This window comes from Salmo trutta, chromosome 23, assembly GCF_901001165.1.
Source record: "Salmo trutta chromosome 23, fSalTru1.1, whole genome shotgun sequence".
NCBI lineage: Eukaryota > Metazoa > Chordata > Actinopteri > Salmoniformes > Salmonidae > Salmo > Salmo trutta.
Genome location: NC_042979.1, coordinates 39,412,819 through 39,437,007, shown reverse-complemented (window position 1 = coordinate 39,437,007; position 24,189 = coordinate 39,412,819). Strand labels below are relative to the sequence as shown.

Sequence of the window (24,189 nt, the reverse complement as noted above, 5' to 3'; positions counted from 1 at the left end):
TATTGTAGGGTGTTATTCATTGATGGTTGTTAAATACAACTTACTGTCTTATAACGCAAACACACTTCGGGTAAGAAAGGAATTGAAATTGGATCAAATGTAAGAGTATAAGAATTAATATTTTATAAACCTTTTATCTACTACAAAATGCAAAAAGGGAAACACTTGAACGTGATTCCACAAAATCACAAATTCATGTCAAATCCCCACAGGAAAGTACAATTACTAAATAAAACCATAATAGCCTACACAATACTTTTGGGTGAAAAATCATTACAAAGAATAGTAGTTGAAAGCTCTAGATATTTTACAAGAACATATAGTAGAATTGCTAAAATATTAGTACTGAGGTTTTTGCAGTCTTCTAAACTAGTAAACTTTGACTCAATCACTTACCCTCTTTATCTAGCGTCTATCTGCCGTTTAGTGCTGTCAAGGCAAAAACATTTTCTAAATGTTTCTATAGCACAATTGTAAAGGTTCTTCTCGCTGTTTCTACATGATGTAAATCATTTCACAGTACATCTCAAATTAAAACCCTTCTCTGAACGAAGTCATCAGTGGACAGTCAACTGCATTTATGATCTATACACACAATTACAATATGGCACGGGTGTCAAGCAATAGCATAACGCCCATCACCCAGGCAGTTTCCTGCAAATAACTTTGTTGTTGAAAAACCTAGTCTAAAGTTTTACAAAGCTCAGGCCATAAGCCTTGACAATGTTCTATATTATGCCATTTGAGGTCCTTGAAAAGGGAGACATCAAGTCCTGAAGTCCATTTCAAACCAGTGTTGCTTGGTGGTTGTAGCAAACGTCTCATGTTGCAGAGAACTCACGAGGTGTGACCTGGGAAGACCTAACACTAACTCAAATGTTTTGCATCTTATGGTTTAATTATGAAACAAAGTCCACTTAACTGAATGCCTTAGGATCACAAACGACACTACACAATGAATGCAAAATACAGATCAGAGGTATTTAAAGCAACATTAAAAAACATTAACATTAAAAAAATATTTCTAAACAATGTTAAATGTGTATAAGGCAGAAAAATAAACAGCACTGAAAGATTTCTATTTAGGCCTTCAATTCATACGGTTTACCTGAAAAAGACAGGATCTATTTGGAATGCAACCCCTGCCTAGTCAAAAAAAGGCCTGCCTAGCTGATGAGAGAACCCTCTGTGACATTGTGAAACAGAGCTCTCTCCTGTTAGCGAAGAGGCCAGACAAGATGCTGTCACCTTCCGCTGGAATCACCGCAACACCGTCTAAAAACAGAAATCCCCACGACCACCGTCGAAGCGACTCCCCAGGTCATTGAGGACAAAAACAACTGGACTTAAACCGCGTTCACATAATGTCGGAAATTTGCGACTCGCTAACCTAGGCGGAAGAGTCGGATCCCGAATTTCCCCACTTGGGAGGTATCAGAATCAACCCTAGAGGAAGTTCTACACAATTAACTCGGAGGTCCCGAGTTTCCGACGCAACGTGAACGCGGCATTAAGTCTAAGTCCTCATTTGAAGATAAAGAAAGTCAGTCCAGTTATGCCAAAGTCTCTCGATCGTTTCATCAGTTCCTCGATTTCTGAGACGCGAGCTAAACAACCTGGTCCAAGTGAGACCAAGCCAGGCAGGTTGGCAGTGGGTCTGGTGGTCTGTGGTTCAGTCAGGATGGGGGTCCACACGGAGGACTGAGGAGGTGGAGGACTGAGGGGGGATCAGGTGCTGGATGTCCACAGCTGCATCTGTTTGGCGATCTGCAGAACAAACACGATGTCCGGGCGTTGGCCCGGGTCGGGCTTGATGCACATGCTGACCAGGTCTCGCAACTGTGGATGACACAAGAAGCATTCAGTTTATTATTTATTGTACGAAACATAACTGCCCATTAAGAATATTCTAACACGAACATATGAGAAACATCACAGACCGAAGAGAACTTTCAAAACTACTACATAAGAAGTGTAATTGTTAAAGCTAAGTTCAATGCATTTCCACGTCCATGAACATACAATACATTGGGAGAGTCTGCCCCTAGCTAAGGGTGAAGCAGCTGTCATTTATAAGATCAGAACTTCCTAACCAAGGGACTCCAGAGCACAGAGAAAGTTAAACTGTAACTGAACCACACAAGGATGGATCAGATCTCTTTGACTTCTAACATTTCATCACAAGACATTTTGGCATTTTAAAACCATGTGCAGAAGCTGCGGCGAATTGGCGAACAACGACTTCTTTTGTCAGCTGCAGGAAGAGCCTAAAGCATGAGTAATGCCTACAGAAAGTTGTAGTTGGTCTGTGCCTTGTTGTTTTGTCAGTTTCGACAGACAGAGGGCCTCTAATGCCAATCAAAGGCGATTGGGGGGGAGAAACACCTCAGTGACACAGCGTGTCCTGCGCCTATCATTAAACCCCATTTCCAGAGCTCTGATTTGAGTGGCGACATGAGCTGTTGGAGTCCTGACCTTTAAATGGCCAAAGCAGCTAACACCGAGCTGTCACTTCGCTCAGCAAAAAACAAGACCGGGGAGAGGGAGCAAGACGAGAGAGAGATGGAGAGACACGGAAAAGGGGAGACAGGTGCAGCACCAGAAGAGAGGGAAAAAAGAGAAGGAACAAAAAGATAGGGAGGAAAATAGACAAGGGCTGCACTCAGAGAACAAGATGAGGAGAGAGAATGGGACAAAAGAGCAAGAGATGGAGCAGCAGAGAGACAGACATGCAGGCAGACAGATTGGGGCTACACCAGAGAGAATGAGAGAGAGAATGAGAAAGGGCGAGATGGAGAGGCATGGTGGTGAAGGGCAGAAAGTGCTATGTGTGGAAGGCTAATCTGGTAGAGTGATGGTGTACAAGGCTTTGTCTGGCCTCATTTAAAGTGCTGTCAGTCTTGCTCCTCTTCTGTCATACTGTGCCAGTGGTGTAGTGCTGTAGCTATTCAGTCTCTGACACTGTGCTCTCTTAAACTGCCAATGACTGAAAAGAGTGGCTCAGACTGAGGCCTTTTTCTCTCTACCCCCCCACTTTCCCAGTTGGATAATGCTGAGTAGCACATTGAAGCAGCATAATGAAGCCATAGGCTAACATCTTCATCGATGACCCCTAATGGAATGCAAATCACCTAATGTAGTGGCATTGTCTGAATTGTGTGAAAATCACCTAAAGATGCACTGCAGAAATCGCTCCGCCATTTCCTGGTTGCTAAAATTCTACTGGTTTGCCTCATTTCAGTTTGTGACAAAACAAGCAAGTATAGTGTACAGCCTTTCAACTCAACTCTGGACCTCAAAGCCAGTTCCACTGTATTTTTTCATTGTATTTTCAGCTGTTTGAAGCTGGTGTACAAAACCCAAAGTAAAAGATGCAAAAACGTAACTTAATACCGAGAAGCATAAAATTAGCACACATAGAACAGATCTACCACTTCTTAGACTTTCTTTCAATGAGAATGACAGTGTGGAAATCAACTTAATGCAACTTCCAAATGAGTTCTTGGAGGTTCTACTCTGACCTGTTCTTACCTTCTCAGAGTAGTGGTCAGGTGGGAGTGGAGGGTAGTCACACTGCTCAATCTTTTGGCACAGAGAGAGGAGGTTCATCTTATCCCCATAGAATGGACTCTGCAACGCAGCCATCTGTTACAGAAAAAAGATTCTAGATTATAACAATGCCATTATAATAACAAAATCACACCAGTGGTTATTGGGTGGATGAGAGACATAATGGACAAGTACAAAAAAATGATATAAATATAGGATGAAGCAACATCCTGTATTGCACTTCCTGCCTGCAAGGAAGTGCACCTTCCTGAAAGTATTTATATTGTATGAATGTTGGGTTTGTCATTGCCCAGAAACACTTTTTATTTTATTTATTTAATCTTTATTTAACCAGGTAGGCAAGTTGAGAACAAGTTCTCATTTACAATTGCGACCTGGCCAAGATAAAGCAAAGCAGTTCGACACATACAACACAGAGTTACACATGAAGTAAAACAAACATACAGTCAATAATACAGAAGGAAAAATAAGTCTATATACAATGTGAGCAAATGAGGTGAGAAAAAAGGCCATGGTGGCAAAGTAAATACAATATAGCAAGTAAAACACTGAAATGGTAGATTTGTAGTGGAAGAAAGTGCAACGTAGAAATAGAAATAATGGAGTGCAAAGGAGCAAAATAAATAAATACAGTAGGGGAAGAGGTAGTTGTTTAGGCTAAATTATAGATGGGCTATGTACAGGTAAGTCATCTGTGAGCTGCTCTGACAGCTGGTGCTTAAAGCTAGTGAGGGAGATAAGTGTTTCCAACTCAGAAACACGGGCTAATATATACAGGACATACTACTATATGTTTGGAAGGAGTGGTTGTATGGATTATGTAACCTGGGTGATAATATGCCATTCATGCTGTGTGCTTTAGAGTTCATACTTTTGTGATGACTCATTAGTTAGGATAATAATTCCATAGAAAAATGACAGGACACTAGACTGGTGCACAGCTTTTACAGTAGCTAGGTGTTTACTCAAGCTAAACTCAAGCCATCATTATCACAAATTAGGCAGATTTAAAGAAGCCAACTCAGACATCTGACCATATGAGCTTCTCAGTTCATAAATCATGAAAGTAGAAATAAAAAGCATTTTACACCCTCTTTATGATTAAGCAATAAGTCCCAAAGGGGTGTGGTATACTGCCAATATACCACGGCTAAGGGATGATCTTAGGCACGACGCAATGCTAACACAGCCCTTAGCCGTGGTATTTTGGCCATATACCACAAACCCCCGAGGAGCCTTATTGCTATTATAAACTGGTTACCAAAGTAATTAGAGCAGTAAAAATAAATGTTTTGTCATACCCGTGGTATACGGTCTGTTATACAACGGGTGGGTCTAATCCTGATTGCTGATTGGTTAGTACCGCATTCCAGCCAGTGTCTATTCCACAAGTTACCACTGGCTAAATATACAACGTTAAAATTCCTATTTACTCTGTTCCATCTGACTGCGCAATCCACTGGATCATCAGCCCAGCCAGGCAATTTATAAACTTGATCTCCACTATAAAAAGCATCTAGACATTATCTCACATTTCTTTTAGACTAACATTAGGTTTTCAACAGCAGAGATTTGTATAAACCTTGCTGTCTGTCTCTGACATTTGCAACATAGTTTGATTATTCAAATTCGATCTCCAGCTGTGTCGGGAGTCGGGACGAAACAGACAGACAGGCAGCGTTTCTTAGCCAGTCGAAATCATGAATCAGCTGGCATCATTTTTATGGATATATACAACAAAAATTCTATTGAAAAAAGGTCAAACGAAACGCAGCTAATTTGCAGTCTTTCCAGCTTCATTTTAAAGTGAGTGTGTTCCTGTAGCTGTGTTGTTGGCTAGCTCCTCTGAACAACAGTGTCCTGACGAGTGAGCACATTTTCTATGCCAGGCGAAATCGTGCCTCATTAGCTCATTGTTATGATGTATTTAAATAAGTGTCACTAGAAAACAGCTTAAACAAGTGCAAATGTAACTACTTTTCTGTTATTCTGGCTGCACTTTTTGACGTGACTAAATTAGCCGTAGTTGGCTAGCTAGCAAGCAAGGGATAAGAACGTTGCCAGCCAGTATGACAATAGAACATTTTAGAACTAACAACTGGGTCGCGTCCATAGATACAGAACAAAAAGACTGAACGACTGGTTCGAGGCTATAGATACAAAACAAAAAAGACTGAATGACTGCTTACGTGCGCTAGCCAGCTACTCTCTAGCAACCCTAGATTTGTGTTGGGACTATGTCTTGTGGAAGGATGAAATAGTATGAATAAATGAATTAAAATAAAGTTAATGAAAATATGTCAATCATTATTTGAATATGTTGGTAACCCGTGATAATAATAAAGCCGGTGTTTGGAAGATATATTGTCACTGTCAGCCAATTAGCATTCAGGGCTCGAACCACCCAGTGTATAATAACAAATGTATTTCATCATTACTTATTATCTCTCAATCTCTCGTTTCTTTCATTCTCATGCCTGGTCATGGTGAGATGGGCTGAGTGGACTTGCCTGATAGAGATGGTTATATTTTTAATAGGGAGGAATCCGATAATTATTGTAACCTTTGACGCCGAGCTGTGACCCATGCTCATTAGCATGATCAGTGGCCCAATCCCAAATAGACCTCTAAACCCTATGCACTTGTGAAGATCTGAGACGATATGATCGGTATAAGCAACATGGTGAAACTTACACCTAGCTAGCCTATCAGAGGGCAAGGGGAAATGCTCTCAGATCTCCACAAATGCATGGGGCATAGGCCTTAAGGATTGATTTGAGATTGGGCCAGACAGAGGGTAGGCGAAGGGAGAGGATAGGGGACACACACACACACACACACACACACACACACACACACACACACACACACACACACACACACACACACACACACACACACACACACACACACACACACACACACACACACACACACACACACAGGGAAGGAGGGGGAACTATACAGCACTGTTAAGATACAATGCTTTCAGAAAGGATATCGCTACCCTCCTTGTCTTTCAGAAAGCATTCACATATTTATTCATATATATATATACAAAGTTTCTAAATATGAATAAATATATGAACATATACAGTAAATAGTTTTCTGTACTACATGTTAATGGACTGAAACTAAACCCACACACTCCTTTACAACAAAACAGACCCCAAAATATTAAATCACAAAGGAAGGAACACTTCTGTTTAACTAATAGTCTCTTAGCAATGGGTGCGTGTATTTGCGTGCGTGTGTACGAGCGAGTGGAAGAAAATGGTGAAAGAGATTTGTAATTGTGGTTATATTGGCTCCCACCTTCCGTGTATCTGTATATCAATCAGCCAAGTTCTTTGAAGATTATCATGGTGTCTGCATGAGTATGATTATATATATATACACACATCTCTCTCTCTCCAGTACTTTCTTTGGAAAAACATCTGAGTCTAAATAGCTCTAGTCCAGTGGAATTGTAATTTCAGAATCCAGAACCAAAATCTTACGTGCGCTAGCCAGCTACTCAATTTGAACATTTATGTTAACAGTCTGTCAAGTGAGACTCTTGGAATGAAAATCAAATCACTATAACATTGACGTTCTTTCTCTGATTCCCATTTAAAACTCTGTGAAGCTCCCTATCAATATTATTGATTTCGATATTGTTTGTCCCATGGCAGAGGAGAGCAAGTGAAAGAGAGAGACAAGGAAGGGGGAGACAGAGGGACATTTTATATGTAAATATAAGCAGAGACCAACAGAGAGAGAGTAGTTGAGAATTACATTCCATGCAGTTACCTGGTGATGCTGCATGGAAGATGTGAGAGGCATACTGCTGGCCATTCTGCCTCCCTCACAACACACACTGCTGGCCATTCTGCCTCCCTCACAACACATACTGCTGGCCATTCAGCCTCCCTCACAACACATACTGCTGGCCATTCAGCCCTCCTCACAACACATACTGCTGGCCATTCTGCCTCCCTCACAACACATACTGCTGGCCATTCAGCCTCCCTCACAACACATACTGCTGGCCATTCAGCCCTCCTCACAACACATACTGCTGGCCATTCAGTCTCCCTCACAACACATACTGCTGGCCATTCAGCCTCCCTCACAACACATACTGCTGGCCATTCAGCCTCCCTCACAACACATACTGCTGGCCATTCAGCCTCCCTCACAACACATACTGCTGGCCATTCAGCCTCCCTCACAACACATACTGCTGGCCATTCAGCCTCCCTCACAACACATACTGCTGGCCATTCAGCCTCCCTCACAACACATACTGCTGGCCATTCAGCCTCCCTCACAACACATACTGCTGGCCATTCAGCCCTCCTCACAACACATACTGCTGGCCATTCAGCCCTCCTCACAACACATACTGCTGGCCATTCAGCCCTCCTCACAACACATACTGCTGGCCATTCAGCCTCCCTCACAACACACACTGCTGGCCATTCAGCCTCCCTCACAACACATACTGCTGGCCATTCAGTCTCCCTCACAACACATACTGCTGGCCATTCAGCCTCCCTCACAACACACACTGCTGGCCATTCAGCCTCCCTCACAACACATACTGCCTGCCTCACAACACATACTGCTGGCCATTCAGTCTCCCTCACAACACATACTGCTGGCCATTCAGCCTCCCTCACAACACATACTGCTGGCCATTCAGCCTCCCTCACAACACAGCACACAGCCCCTTAGGCCCAGCGAGCTCTAGCCTTCATCCCAAATGGCACCCTATTCCCTATGTAGTGCATTATTTATGACCGGGGCCCATAGGGCTCCCATAGGGTTCTGGTCAAAAGTAGTGCACTAAATAAGGAATAGGGTGCCATTTGTGATGCAGCCCTAGTATTTATCAACAGAGAATGCCAAGTCCATGACTGACTGAAGAAGCATTGTTATTGACAGTTTAATAACGCTGACGCAGCGTCAGCATCCAGAATAATGGAATTGTGAGCTGTATGAATGAGCTGTTTCTGTTATTTTTGTGTGTTGTCACACACACACACACACACACACACACACACACACACACACACACACACACACACACACACACACACACACACACACACACACGTGTAGACACACATGCAGGAAACATGGATGCGTACACAGTTACGCACACATCCGTACAGCAAATAATTAGTGTGGAGGGAAACTATAAAAACTTCAACAATTGAAGTGGGGATAAGTAAAAAAAAATCTCACTTTTCTCCATACTATATTTGGTTTGAAAACTCAGTCACTATACAACACTGAGGTGAGATATAAAGTGTCTTGTCAGGTGCCCCATAAATGCCGACGAACAGCCCCAGACCAATATTCCTCCTCCACCAAACTTTACAGTTGGCACTATGCATTTGGGCAGGTAGCGTTCTCCTTGCATTCGCCAATCCCAGATTCGTCCGTTGGACTGCCAGATGATGAAGCGTGATTTATCACTCCAGAGAAAGCGTTTCCACTGCTTCAGAGTCCAATGGTGGTGAGCTTTACACCACTCCAGTAGACGCTTGGCATTGCGCATGGTGATCTTATACTTGTGTGCGGCTGCTCGGCCATGGAAACCCATTTTATGAAGCTCCCGACTAACAGTTCTTGTGCTGACGTTGCTTCCAGACACAGTTTGGAACTCGGAAGTGAGTGTTGCAACCGAGGACAGAGAATTTTTACATGCTGAGCAATTCAGCACTTGGCGGTCCTGTTCTGTGAGCTTGTGTGGCCTACCACCTCGTGGCTGAGCCATTGTTGCTCCTAGACGTTTACACTTCACAATAACAGCACTTACAGTTGACTGGGGCAGCTCTAGCAGGGCAGACATTTGACAAACTGACTTGTTGGAAAGGTGGCATCCTATGATGGTGCCATGTTGAAAGTCACTGAGCACTTCAGTAAGGCCATTATACTGCCAATGTTTGTCTATGGAGATTGCATGGCTGTGTGCTCAATTTTATACAGCTGTCAGCAACGGGTGTGGCTGAAATAGCCGCATCCACACATTTGAAGGGGTGTCTACATACTTTTGTATATATAGTGTATATTACGTTTTTATTTTTCATACATTTTTTCAAATGTTCGAATTTTCTTCCGCTTTGACATTACTTTGGTAGAAGCTAATGGGGATACATAATAAATACAAAATACAAATACTTAGAGAATTTTGTGTAGGTCATTCACAAAAAATGACAAATCCATTTTAATCCCAATTTGTAACACAACAAAAACAATACTTTCTGAAGGCACTGTAATGTTTCCGCCATCGTTTCCTATGACCTAAAAGAGCTTCTGGACATCAAAGCAGTGATCACTAACCTCAATTTGGATGAGAATTTCTACTACAATGAATCGGAAGTGAAAGACATACTGCTGATCTCGGACCAGTTCCAAATCCCTGACACTCGGAGGAGGAAAAGACAGCGTTATAGAGGCCGGCGTGCGGGATACCTGACGGGACTACGTCAGCGAGTGGATAAACTGCCTCCACCATCCGTTGTATTGGCGAACGTGCAATCCCTAGAGAATGACCTGGACGAGCTCCATTCGAGACTATCCTATCAAAGTGATCTGAAGAACTATAATATCCTATGTTTTAAGAGTCGCGGATGAACAAGGACATGGAAAATACAAATCTAGCTGGGTTTTCTGTACATCAGCAGGACAGAACGGCGACGTCAGGTGTGTCTCTGTTAACAGCTGGTGCGCAATCGCTAATATTAAGGATGTTTTTAATTTTTAAATGTAACCTTTATTTATTTAACTAGGCAAGTCAGTTAAAAACAAATTCTTATTTACAATGACGGCCTACCCCAGCCAAACTGGGTGTATAATTTCCAATGAATTGTATTGGGAATAGTAATCAGTGTTTCAACTACAATTACATAGGCCTCTCCATCTAGATATGTTTCTCCCAGCCAAGCAGGATTTGGTTTAATTGATAGTTTGAGTGTCCGCAGTCCTACTGTGTTTCAGATGCGTAAATGTTTCCTGGAGAGCTAGTGGGTATGCAGGAGTGTGATCTAGCCGAGCACTAACTCTCACCTGTTAAGCAGCAGGTAGCCTAGCGGTTAAGAGCGTTGGACCATTAATTGAAACATCGCTGGTTCAGACCCCCGAGCCGAATAGGTGAAACATCTGTTGATGTGCCCTTGAGCAAGTCACTTAACGCTAATTGCTCCTGTAAGTCGCTCTGGATAAGAGGGTTTGCTAAATCACTAAAATGAAAAAGCAGTAAACCTACCTCATAGAGAAGGCATCCCAGGGACCAGATGTCTGACTTGAAGTTGTAGCCACCCTCGTGGATCCTCTCTGGAGACATATAGTATGGTGTCCCCACTGAGACAAAAAGGTCTGGTTTTAGACAACTGCTTTTTAACAATAAATCGTACATTTGAAATTGAGACAAGTACATGGGGCTTGAACAATCATTAATACATAGCTTTACTGATGACTACAGCAACACTTTGCAATTCCAATTGATTTGCCAATGGGGAGTGGATAGTGACAATACAAAATACACTTAAAAGGTTGAGTAAACATGAATTCTGTCCACAAATGTACCGACATTTATTTGTCAATCGTTTATGATTAGTGAATGCCATAATGTAGTTATTTAGTTAGATATGTTTCTTTATTAGCTGAAATCTTGTTTTTTCAAAGCCATTTTAGCTGTCGTGGGACTTTGTCGCTCAATGCATATGTTGACTTCGAGGAACGTGTTGCTAGGCACCCCCTGAACTTTCCGGGGCAGGCCTGTTCCCTCCGTGGCTAAAGCCAGTGTGAGAAATGTGCTAACAAACCTTTGTGCTATGAAACTAAATAAATTCTGCACTCTGACCCACAAAACGTATTTGCTAGATTCATGAGTGTTGTTAGCCAAAACAAGGAAAATTAACTTCAAAACGTGGAATTTTGCAGCTGTTGTTGGTAAGTTATGAATCTGCTAGCTTCTGACATGACTTACTGCATATTTTTATACCCAAAATCATTTAGCCAACTTTTGATTGAATAGGGCCCCAAGACCAGCAGCTAATAATGGAAAGAGAATCAAATACCAATATATAAAACACCTCACTAGCGACAATACACTGATACTTTTGTTTGGGTGACAAGTCAATCCACAAAACCAACAGGCATCATACGCTAATTGGTTCGACAATCATTCCATCTTCAGCCCCACAAATCCCAGCCCATCTATTGGTTTGACAATCATTCCATCTCTAGCCCAAACCCCCTAAAACCCAGCCCATCTATTGGTTTGACAATCATTCCATTTCCATCCCAAAACCCCCTAAAACCCAGCCCATCTATTGGTTTGACAATCATTCCATTTCCATCCCAAAACCCCCTAAAACCCAGCCCATCTATTGGTTTGACAATCATTCCATCTCTAGCCCAAACCCCCTAAAACCCAGCCCATCTTTCCATCTCTACCTAAAGGGGGGAAAGCAGACACTGAATATATTTGCATATGCAAACGCATGCGTAGGTCAGCAACCTTAATGGAGCATGACACTGTGAGCAGTTGCCAAGGAGACCGAAGAGGGTTTGTTAAAAAGGTGCTGCTCTCTGAGGCTAGTTTTAGTTTTTAGTTTTATTTATTTGCACCAAAGAAAGCAAGTGATAGACAACAATACAGATAAATAAAAAACAATGTGCAGGTGTGGTTGGAAGCCCAAGGGCTGATATGAAAACCACCCCACAAAAAAATATATACAATACCTAAGTACAAGAATAAAAAAGGTTTGCTAAAACAGATAACAAAACATACTAATTATAAATGTATGAATGAATTGATCAGTAATCTCCCCAAAATATATATATATATTTGTTTTGTTTAAATGTGTGAGTGTGTGAGAGTTAGGCTATATTGAGAAGATTACTGAGTAGTTTGGTTCATCAGGCTGACTGACTCCCAGTGCAGATGGAGACAGGTAATTAGAGGAGGTGGCTTGTCTTGCAAATGTATTTTGCAGGATGAGTAAATTGTGTAGGTAGAAGGCATATGTACTGGCCCAGAAAATATTACAGTAAATGAGATATGGGTAAATTAAGCTATAGAATAGAGTTAAGAAGCAAGACTTATGAACTAAAACACTAATCTTTCTGATGATACTAGGCAGGTATCCTAGTGGTTAGAGCTTTGGGCCAGTAACTGAAAGGTTGCTTAGTCAAATCCCTGAGCTGACAAGGTAAAAATGTGTTGTTCTGCCCCTGAACAAGACAGTTAACCCACTGTTCTTTGGCTGTCATTGTAAATAAGAATTTGTTCTAAACTGACTTGCCTAGTTAAATGAAGGTAAAATACTAACAGATTTTATCACTTTCTTATTCTTACTAGTGAATACAATTTTTTTTGATTTTTTTACATTTAAAGATAATTTGTTTATCTGGAACCATTCAGAAAGTTTGGCCATCCCTGAGTTTACTTTTACGTCATTTAGCAGACGCTCTTATCCAGAGCGACTTACAAATTGGTGCATTCACCTTATGATATCCAGTGGAACAACCACTTTACAATAGTACATCTATATCTTTTTGGGGGGGGGGGGGTTAGAAGGATTAATTTATCCTATCCCAGGTATTCCTTAAAGAGGTGGGGTTTCAGGTGTCTCCGGAAGGTGGTGATTGACTCCGCTGTCCTGGCGTCGTGAGGGAGCTTGTTCCACCATTGGGGTGCCAGAGCAGCGAACAGTTTTGACCTGGCTGAGCGGGAACTGTGCTTCCGCAGAGGTAGGGGGGCCAGCAGGCCAGAGGTGGATGAACGCAGTGCCCTTCTTTGGGTGTAGGGACTGATCAGAGCCTGAAGGTACGGAGGTGCCGTTCCCCTCACAGTTCCGTAGGCAAGCACCATGGTCTTGTAGCAGATGCGAGCTTCAAATGGAAGCCAGTGGAGTGTGCGGAGGAGCGGGGTGACGTGAGAGAACTTGGGAAGGTTGAACACCAGACGGGCCGCGGCGTTCTGGATGAGTTGTAGGGGTTTAATGGCACAGGCAGGGAGCCCCGCCAGCAGCGAGTTGCAGTAATCCAGACGGGAGATGACAAGTGCCTAGATTAGGACCTGCGCCGCTTCCTGTGTAAGGCAGGGTCGTACTCTGCGAATGTTGTAGAGCATGAACCTACAGGATCGGGTCACCGCCTTGATGTTAGCGGAGAACGACAGGGTGTTGTCCAGGGTCACGCCAAGGCTCTTAGCACTCTGGGAGGAGGACACAATTGAGTTGTCAACAGAGATGGCGAGATCATGGAACGGGCAGTCCTTCCCCGGGAGGAAGAGCAGCTCCGTCTTGCCGAGGTTCAGCTTGAGGTGGTGATCCGTTGGCTTCATTAATTACTGAATCAAAATTCTTGTGTGATAAAATAAAATTGGTATCATCAGCAAAGCGAATAGGAAGTACGGTAGAAGACCCAGCAGCAAGGTCATTGATATAGATTAGGAATGACAAAGGCACACCACAAGATATCGTGGCCCTGGTAGATGCACAGCCATTTGCATCAACACATAATTCTCTAACATATAGTCAATTACAGTGCATTCGGAGAGTATTCAGACCCCTTGACTTGTTCCACATTTTGTTACCTTACAGCCTTATTCTAAAATTGATTAAATTGTAATTTTCCCCCCATCAATCTACACACAATACTCCATAATGACAAAGCAAATTTTCTGCAAATCTATATAAAAAAAACTGAAATATCACATTGCCATAAGTATTCAGACTCTTTACTCAGTACTTTGTTGAAGCATATTTGGCAGCGATTACAGACTTGAGTCTTCGTGAGTATGACGCTACAAGCTTGGTACACCTGTATTTGGGGAGTTTCTCACATTCTTCTCTACAGATCCTCTCAAGCTCTGTCAGGTTGGATGGGGAGCGTCGCTGCACAGCTATGTTCAGGTCTCTCCAGAGATGTTCGATCTGGTTCAAGTCCGGGCTCTGGCTGGGCCACTCAAGGACATTCAGAGACTTGTCCCGAAGCCACTCCTACGTGTTCTTGCTGTGTGCTTAAGGTCGTTGTCCCATTGGAAGTTGAACCTTCACCCCAGTCTGAGGTCCTGAGCGCTCTGGAGCAGGTTTTCATCAAGGATCTCTCTGTACTTTGCTCCTTTCATCTTTCCCTCAATCCTGACAAGTCTCCCAGTCCCTTCCGCTGAAAAACCTCCCCACAGCATGATGCTACGGCGATGTGGGGATGGTGCTAGGTTTCCTCCAGACGTGACGCTTGGCATTCAGGCCAAAGAGTTCAATCTTGGTTTCATCAGACCAGAGAATCTGGTTTATTATGGACTGAGAGTCCTTTAGGTGCCTTTTATCAAAATCTAAGCGGGCTGTCATGTGCCTTTTACTGAGGAGTGGCTTCCGTCTGGCCACTCTACCATAAAGGTCTGATTGGTGGAGTGCTGCAGAGATGGTTGTCCTTCTGGAAGGTTCTCCCATCTCCACAAAGGAACTCTGGAGCTGACCATTGGGTTTTTGGTCAACTTCCTAACCAAGGCTCTTCTCCCCCGATTGCTCAGTTTGGCCGGGCGGCCAGCTCTAGGAAGACTTGGTGGTTCCAAACTTCTTCCATTTAAGACTGATGGAGGCCACTGTGTTCTTGGGGACCTTCAATGCTGCAGACATGTTTTGGTACCCTTCCCCATATCTGTGCCTCGACACAATCCTGCCACTGAGCTCTACGGACAATTCCTTCGACCTCATGATTTAGTTTTTGCTCTGACATGCACTGTCAACTGTGGGACCTTATATAGACAGGTGTGTGCCTTTCCAAATCATGTCCAAGTATTAGAATATTTTGAAGATAAATACACAATGCAGAGGATGAGAGGATGAGAGTACTAGAATTAATGGTCAATAGGGAATTGTCAATGTAAATAGGAGTTGGGTTTCGGTTCAACATCTGTTTAGAATCTGTGGAATGTCACTCCTGAACTCAGCTACGTGTGCCACGTTTTCATTTGTCTGTACATTGAGTCGAGAGCAGGATACTTGTTATTTGGCCATTGGACAAGTTGTACTGCAAGGACTTCTGATTGGTCAACCCCAGGCTAGGGTGGGGGGGTTATAAATGGCATCCTGTTCGTTTGTTCAGTGGAGAAAAGCTGAGGAGAGGGGAGACTAAACATCTACCTCCCACATCTTGATTTGTCCTTCTCAAATAAACCTATTTTTCTCCCAGTGATTTGCTTTGGAGTTGGTGTTATTGAAGAATAACTTAAATTGCTAACACTTGGTGCCGTGACCCAGATGAATTGTTCTGAACAACAACAACAATAAGAAAACTTATCAACTGTGTGTTGATCCAGAGGAAAGAGAGAAGGCTGTGCACAACTCACTTTGGGGAGTCAACTCTTAATCTCCTGATTGATGGCAGAATTGCTGGGTGAGTCGAGACCAATATCATTTTAAAAGAACCAAATCAGGTTAAAATAGTGCATGCAATGAGTGATATGTATCTGTGATGTATAAGTGTTCAAGTACTTTGTTTTATTACAGAGTTTAGTCCTTTGGTACTCTATTAAAAGGTTTGAGGCCTCTGATTTTGTGAAATCTTCTTGTTGTATAGAAGTAGGTTGCTAGTTGAGAGGCAATTTTTGGGGGGTGAAACCTTCTTGTTGCATAGAAGTGAGTTGTTAGTTGAGTAGCAATTTTTACACGTATGGTTAATGTAAACCTTCAACAAACTTTTTGAAGTGAACATACGTTTTTATGGGTAGCCAGGCCCTACAGAGACAATTTGTGTTCTAGAAGAGGTTTGAGTCCTCAAAAAGGGTTTTATACATATATATATAAAAAATTGAGGTTAGATGTATTTGGCTAAGGTGTCTGTAAACTATCAACAGTTGAAGTCGGATGTTTACATACACCTTAGCCAAATACATTTAACCTCAGTTTTTCACAATTCCTGATATTTAATCCTACAAAAAATTCCCTGTCTTAGGTCAGTTAAGATCACCACTTTATTTTAAGAACGTGAAATGTCAGAATAATAGTAGCGATAATGATTTATTTAAACTTTTATTTCTTTCATCACATTCCCAGTGGGTCAGAAGTTTACATGCACTCAATTAGTATTTGGTAGCATTGCCTTTTAAATTGTTTAACTTGGGTCAAACGTTTCGGGTAGCCTTTCACAAGCTTCCCACAATAAGTTGGGTAAATTTTGGCCCATTCCTCCTGACAGAGCTGGTGTAACTGAGTCAGGTTTGTAGGCCTCCTTGCTCACACACGCTTTTTCAGTTCTGCCCACAAATGTTCTATAGGATTGAGGTCAGCGCTTTGTGATGGCCACTCAAATACCTTGACATTGTTGTCCTTAAGCCATTTTGCCACAACTTTGGAAGTATGCTTGGGGTCATTGTCCATTTGGAAGACCAATTTGCGGCCAAGCTTTAACTTCCTGACTGATGTCTTGAGATGTTGTTTCAATATATCCACATAATTGTCCTACCTCATGATGCCATCTATTTTGTGAAGTGCACCAGTCCCTCCTGCAGCAAAGCACCCCCACAACATGATGCTGCCACCCCCATGCTTCATGGTTGGGATGGTGTCCTTCGGCTTGCAAGTCTCCCCCTTTTTCCTCTAAACATAACGATCGTCATTATGGCCAAACAGTTCTATTTTTGTTTCATCAGACCAGAGGACATTTCTCTAAAATGTACGATCTTTGTCCCCCGTGTGCAGTTGCAAACCGTAGTCTGGCTTTTTTATGGTTGTTTTGGAGCAGTGACTTCTTCCTTGCTGAGTGGCCTTTCAGGATATGTCGATATAGGACTTGTTTTACTGTGGATATAGATCATTTTGTGCCTGTTTCCTCCAGCATCTTCACAAGGTCCTTTGCTGTTGTTCTGGGATTGATTTTCACTTTTCGCACCAAAGTACGTTCATCTCTAGGAGACAGAACGCGTCTCCTTCCTGAGTGGTATGATGGCTGCGTGGTCCCATGGTGTTTATACTTGCGTACTATTGTTTGTACAGATGAACGTGGTACCTTCAGGCGTTTGGAAATTGAAGGTTGAACCAGACTTGTGGAGGTCTGCAATTTCTTTTCTGAGGTCTTGGCTGATTTCTTTTGATTTTCCCATGATGTTAAGCAAAGAGGCACTGAGTTTGAAGGTAGGCCTTGAAATACATCCACAGGTACACCCCCAATTGACTCACATGATGTCAATAAGCCTATCAGAAGCTTCTAAAGCCATGACATCATTTTCTGGAATTTTCCAAGCTGTTTAAAGGCACAGTCAACTTAGTGTATGTAAACTTCTGACCCACTGGAATTGTGATACAGTGAATTATAAGTGAAATAATCTGTCTGTAAACAATTGTTGGAAAAATTACTTGTGTCATGCACAAAGTAGATGTCCTAACCGACTTGCCAAAACTATAGTTTGTTAACAAGAAATATGTGGAGTGGTTGAAAAACGAGTTTTAATGACGCCAACCTAAGTGTATGTAAACTTCCGACTTCAACTGTACCCTATGGCTGACAATTAAAATGCATTACAGCACTCTATAGGAAAAATTACAATATGATCTTCATGTAATGTAATAGATTATCATGTATTGTATATTGGAACCTAAGGCAAGAGATGTTTTGGGTTGAAACCTAAGTGTATGTAAACTTCCAACTTCAACTGTAGATGAGGAGATACAGATAAAATATTCAAAAAGTCAGATGTCAGTGAGTGGTTCTCACTTTTAAATAAGTTTGTTGTAATCACCCAATAGAAAACACATTTTATTTGAATTATTAATGAAATCCAAGGTTGATGCAAGGATATACATGACTCTACTAATCTTAGAATCGGGTGGCCGATAGATGCATCTAATTACCACTTTTTTACTCCCAAAAAATGAACAGGAGGGAATTTCTATGAAAAGAGATTCAACATCAATGTTATCAGATGTGAGTGCGAGGTCCTCTCCTACAAAGAATTTAAAAAGTTTATGAACAAAAATGGCCCCTCCTCCCACTCTTGAGGTTGTACAGTGATGAAAAGCATTATTAGGAGACAAGTCATAAAGCATGGTTGTCTCTTCAGTCAACCATATTTTTGAAAGGGCAACAATGGAATGATTGAGAGAAGACGGATAATGAACAAGGTGGTCATGATTTTTAGGAAGACTGCGAATGTTCAAATGAAAGGTAGAAAATAAGCTTGTCTTGGAATTAGATCAACTGCTATACAGGTTGTTAAATTGCTTAACATTATAGTAATCACAAGTGATAGACTCATCTCTGGTAAATCTCAGGAAATTTGAATCTGGATCAACACAATGATTATATTTATTGTTTATATTTACTCTTTATTAATATCTAATGGGTTAAAGACCATGTTATCAGGGTTGATATGTTATCAGGGTATGTAATGTTATCAGGGTATGTAATGTTATCAGGGTTGATATGTTATCAGGGTATGTTATGTTATCAGGGTATGTAATGTATCAAGGTATGTAATGTTATCAGGGTTGATATGTTATCAGGGTATGTTATCAGGGTTGATATGTTATCAGGGTATGTTATCAGGGTTGATATGTTATCAGGGTATGTTATCAGGGTTGATATGTTATCAGGGTATGTTATCAGGGTTGATATGTTATCAGGGTATGTTATCAGGGTATGTTATCAGGGTTGATATGTTATCAGGGTCGATATGTTATCAGGGTTGATATGTTATCAGGGTCAGTATGTTATCAGGGTCAGTATGTTATCAGGGTTGATATGTTATCAGGGTTGATATGTTATCAGGGTATGTTATCAGGGTCGGTATTGTATCAGGGTATGTTATCAGGGTTGATATGTTATCAGGGTATGTTATCAGGGTTGATATGTTATCAGGGTATGTTATCAGGGTTGATATGTAATCAGGGTATGTTATCAGGGTTGTTATGTTATCAGGGTTGATATGTTATCAGGGTATGTTATCAGGGTTGATATGTTATCAGGGTCGGTATGTTATCAGGGTCGGTATGTTATCAGGGTATGTTATCAGGGTTGATATGTTATCAGGGTATGTTATCAGGGTTGATATGTTATCAGGGTCGATATGTTATCAGGGTCGATATGTTATCAGGGTCGATATGTTATCAGGGTTGATATGTTATCAGGGTCAGTATGTTATCAGGGTCAGTATGTTATCAGGGTTGATATGTTATCAGGGTCGATATGTTATCAGGGTATGTTATCAGGGTCGGTATGTTATCAGGGTTGATATGTTATCAGGGTTGATATGTAATCAGGGTATGTTATCAGGGTTGATATGTTATCAGGGTATGTTATCAGGGTTGATATGTTATCAGGGTATGTTATCAGGGTTGATATGTTATCAGGGTATGTTATCAGGGTTGATATGTAATCAGGGTATGTTATCAGGGTTGATATGTAATCAGGGTATGTTATCAGGGTTGATATGTTATCAGGGTATGTTATCAGGGTTGATATGTTATCAGGGTCGGTATGTTATCAGGGTCGGTATGTTATCAGGGTATGTTATCAGGGTCGATATGTTATCAGGGTCGGTATGTTATCAGGGTATGTTATCAGGGTTGATATGTCATCAGGGTATGTTATCAGGTTTGATATGTCATCAGGGTATGTTATCAGGGTTGATATGTTATCAGGGTTGATATGTAATCAGGGTTGATATGTTATCAGGGTTGATATGTAATCAGGGTTGATATGTTATCAGGGTATGTTATCAGGGTTGATATGTTATCAGGGTATGGTATCAGGGTTGATATGTTATCAGGGTATGTTATCAGGGTTGATATGTTATCAGGGTATGTTATCAGGGTTGATATGTTATCAGGGTATGTTATCAGGGTTGATATGTTTTCAGGGTATGTTATCAGGGTTGATATGTTTTCAGGGTATGTTATCAGGGTTGATATGTTTTCAGGGTATGTTATCAGGGTTGATATTTTATCAGGGTATGTTATCAGGGTTGATATGTTATCAGGGTATGTTATCAGGGTTGGTATGTTATCAGGGTATGTTATCAGGGTTGTTATGTTATCAGGGTTGATATGTTATCAGGGTATGTTATCAGGGTTGGTATGTTATCAGGGTATGTTATCAGGGTTGGTATGTTATCAGGGTATGTTATCAGGGTTGGTATGTTATCAGGGTATGTTATCAGGGTTGATATGTTATCAGGGTATGTTATCAGGGTTGATATGTTATCAGGGTATGTTATCAGGGTTGATATGTCATCAGGGTTAATATGTTATCAGGGTATGTTATCAGGGTTCATATGTCATCAGGGTTGATATGTTATCAGGGTATGTTATCAGGGTTGTTATGTTATCAGGGTTGATATGTTATCAGGGTATGTTATCAGGGTTGATATGTCATCAGGGTATGTTATCAGGGTTGATATGTTATCAGGGTTGATATGTAATCAGGGTATGTTATCAGGATTGATATGTTATCAGGGTATGTTTTCAGGGTTGATATGTTATCAGGGTTGATATGTAATCAGGGTTGATATGTTATCAGGGTTGATATGTAATCAGGGTTGATATGTTATCAGGGTATGTTATCAGGGTTGATATGTGATCAGGGTATGTTATCAGGGTTGATATGTGATCAGGGTATGGTATCAGGGTTGATATGTTATCAGGGTATGTTATCAGGGTTGATATGTTATCAGGGTATGTTATCAGGGTTGATATGTTATCAGGGTATGTTATCAGGGTTGATATGTTATCAGGGTATGTTATCAGGGTTGATATGTTATCAGGGTATGTTATCAGGGTTGTTATGTTATCAGGGTTGATATGTTATCAGGGTATGTTATCAGGGTTGATATGTTATCAGGGTATGTTATCAGGGTTGATATGTAATCAGGGTATGTTATCAGGGTTGATATGTAATCAGGGTATGTTATCAGGGTTGATATGTTATCAGGGTATGTTATCAGGGTTGATATGTTATCAGGGTTGATATGTTATCAGGGTATGTTATCAGGGTTGATATGTTATCAGGGTATGGTATCAGGGTTGATATGTTATCAGGGTATGTTATCAGGGTTGATATGTTATCAGGGTATGTTATCAGGGTTGATATGTTATCAGGGTATGTTATCAGGGTTGATATGTTTTCAGGGTATGTTATCAGGGTTGATATGTTATCAGGGTATGTTATCAGGGTTGATATGTTTTCAGGGTATGTTATCAGGGTTGATATTTTATCAGGGTATGTTATCAGGGTTGATATGTTATCAGGGTATGTTATCAGGGTTGGTATGTTATCAGGGTATGTTATCAGGGTTGTTATGTTATCAGGGTTGATATGTTATCAGGGTATGTTATCAGGGTTGGTATGTTATCAGGGTATGTTATCAGGGTTGGTATGTTATCAGGGTATGTTATCAGGGTTGGTATGTTATCAGGGTATGTTATCAGGGTTGATATGTTATCAGGGTATGTTATCAGGGTTGATATGTTATCAGGGTATGTTATCAGGGTTGATATGTCATCAGGGTTAATATGTTATCAGGGTATGTTATCAGGGTTGATATGTCATCAGGGTTGATATGTTATCAGGGTATGTTATCAGGGTTGTTATGTTATCAGGGTTGATATGTTATCAGGGTATGTTATCAGGGTTGATATGTCATCAGGGTATGTTATCAGGGTTGATATGTTATCAGGGTTGATATGTAATCAGGGTATGTTATCAGGATTGATATGTTATCAGGGTATGTTTTCAGGGTTGATATGTTATCAGGGTTGATATGTAATCAGGGTTGATATGTTATCAGGGTTGATATGTAATCAGGGTTGATATGTTATCAGGGTATGTTATCAGGGTTGATATGTGATCAGGGTATGTTATCAGGGTTGATATGTGATCAGGGTATGGTATCAGGGTTGATATGTTATCAGGGTATGTATCAGGGTTGATATGTTATCAGGGTATGTTATCAGGGTTGATATGTTATCAGGGTATGTTATCAGGGTTGATATGTTATCAGGGTATGTTATCAGGGTTGATATGTTATCAGGGTATGTTATCAGGGTTGATATGTTATCAGGGTATGTTATCAGGGTTGTTATGTTATCAGGGTTGATATGTTATCAGGGTATGTTATCAGGGTTGATATGTTATCAGGGTATGTTATCAGGGTTGATATGTAATCAGGGTATGTTATCAGGGTTGATATGTAATCAGGGTATGTTATCAGGGTTGATATGTTATCAGGGTATGTTATCAGGGTTGATATGTTATCAGGGTATGTAATCAGGGTTGATATGTTATCAGGGTATGTTATCAGGGTTGATATGTAATCAGGGTATGTTATCAGGGTTGATATGTTATCAGGGTATGTTATCAGGGTTGATATGTTATCAGGGTATGTAATCAGGGTTGATATGTTATCAGGGTATGGTATCAGGGTTGATATGTTATCAGGGTATGTTATCAGGGTTGATATGTTATCATGGTATGTTATCAGGGTTGATATGTTATCAGGGTTGATATGTTATCAGGGTTGGTATGTTATCAGGGTATGTTATCAGGGTTGATATGTTATCAGGGTATGTTATCAGGGTTGATATGTCATCAGGGTATGTTATCAGGGTTGATATGTTATCAGGGTATGTTATCAGGGTTGTTATGTTATCAGGGTTGATATGTTATCAGGGTTGATATGTTATCAGGGTTGATATGTTATCAGGGTATGTTATCAGGGTTGATATGTTATCAGGGTTGATATGTTATCAGGGTATGTTATCAGGGTTGTTATGTTATCAGGGTTGATATGTTATCAGGGTATGTTATCAGGGTTGATATGTTATCAGGGTATGTTATCAGGGTTGATATGTTATCAGGGTATGTTATCAGGGTTGATATGTTATCAGGGTATGTTATCAGGGTTGATATGTAATCAGGGTATGTTATCAGGGTTGATATGTTATCAGGGTATGTTATCAGGGTTGATATGTAATCAGGGTATGCTATCAGGGTTGATATGTTATCAGGGTATGTTATCAGGGTTGATATGTTATCAGGGTATGTTATCAGGGTTGATATGTAATCAGGGTATGCTATCAGGGTTGATATGTTATCAGGGTATGTTATCAGGGTTGATATGTTTTCAGGGTTGATATCCTGACCAACTAAGAGAGATACACAGTCGGAATCATCCAGAGAATGGAACAGAAACATAGAAGTGCAAGCCTCACATGTCCAATACAAACATACATTTGTGTTAGTTTTATCAATAGGGGGGCACTTCCTATGGAATGCACACATAGACCACAGGACATCTTAATTGGGGAGAACTGACTTGTGGTAATGACTGGATAGGAATCAGTGAAATGGTATCAAATACATGGTTTCCAGGTGTTTGATGCCATTCCATTTGCTCTGTTCTGACCATTATTATGAGCCGTTCTCCCCTCAGCAGCCTCCACTGATTGACACAGTCCACATAACACCACTGAAGACTTTTTTGGTCATGAGGTTATGTGAAACACATGAACAACGTAGAGTAAATATGTGTGTGTGTGTGTGTGTGTGTTTTTGTGTGCCAAATCAGTTGCCTATAGCGCAGTCACTTGCCATAGGCCTACGACTGTTAGAGGAGTCGTG

The 24,189-nt window shown here is 41.1% G+C and overlaps 1 protein-coding gene across 3 annotated transcripts in view; it reads right to left on the bottom strand.

Annotated features, from left to right (window-relative positions):
- Positions 1 to 100: 100 nt before the first annotated feature.
- nek6 (NIMA-related kinase 6) overlaps positions 101 to 24,189 on the bottom strand; it is an 86,447-nt gene continuing 62,358 nt past the window's right edge. For all 3 annotated transcript variants that reach the window (XM_029710258.1, XM_029710259.1, XM_029710260.1), the window contains 3 exons: positions 10,829 to 10,923; positions 3,532 to 3,645; positions 101 to 1,839 (listed from right to left, as the gene is read on the bottom strand). In XM_029710258.1, the coding sequence (XP_029566118.1) occupies positions 1,729 to 1,839; positions 3,532 to 3,645; positions 10,829 to 10,923 (320 nt within the window). In that variant the 3' untranslated portion in view covers positions 101 to 1,728. The remainder of the gene's footprint in view (positions 1,840 to 3,531; positions 3,646 to 10,828; positions 10,924 to 24,189) is intronic.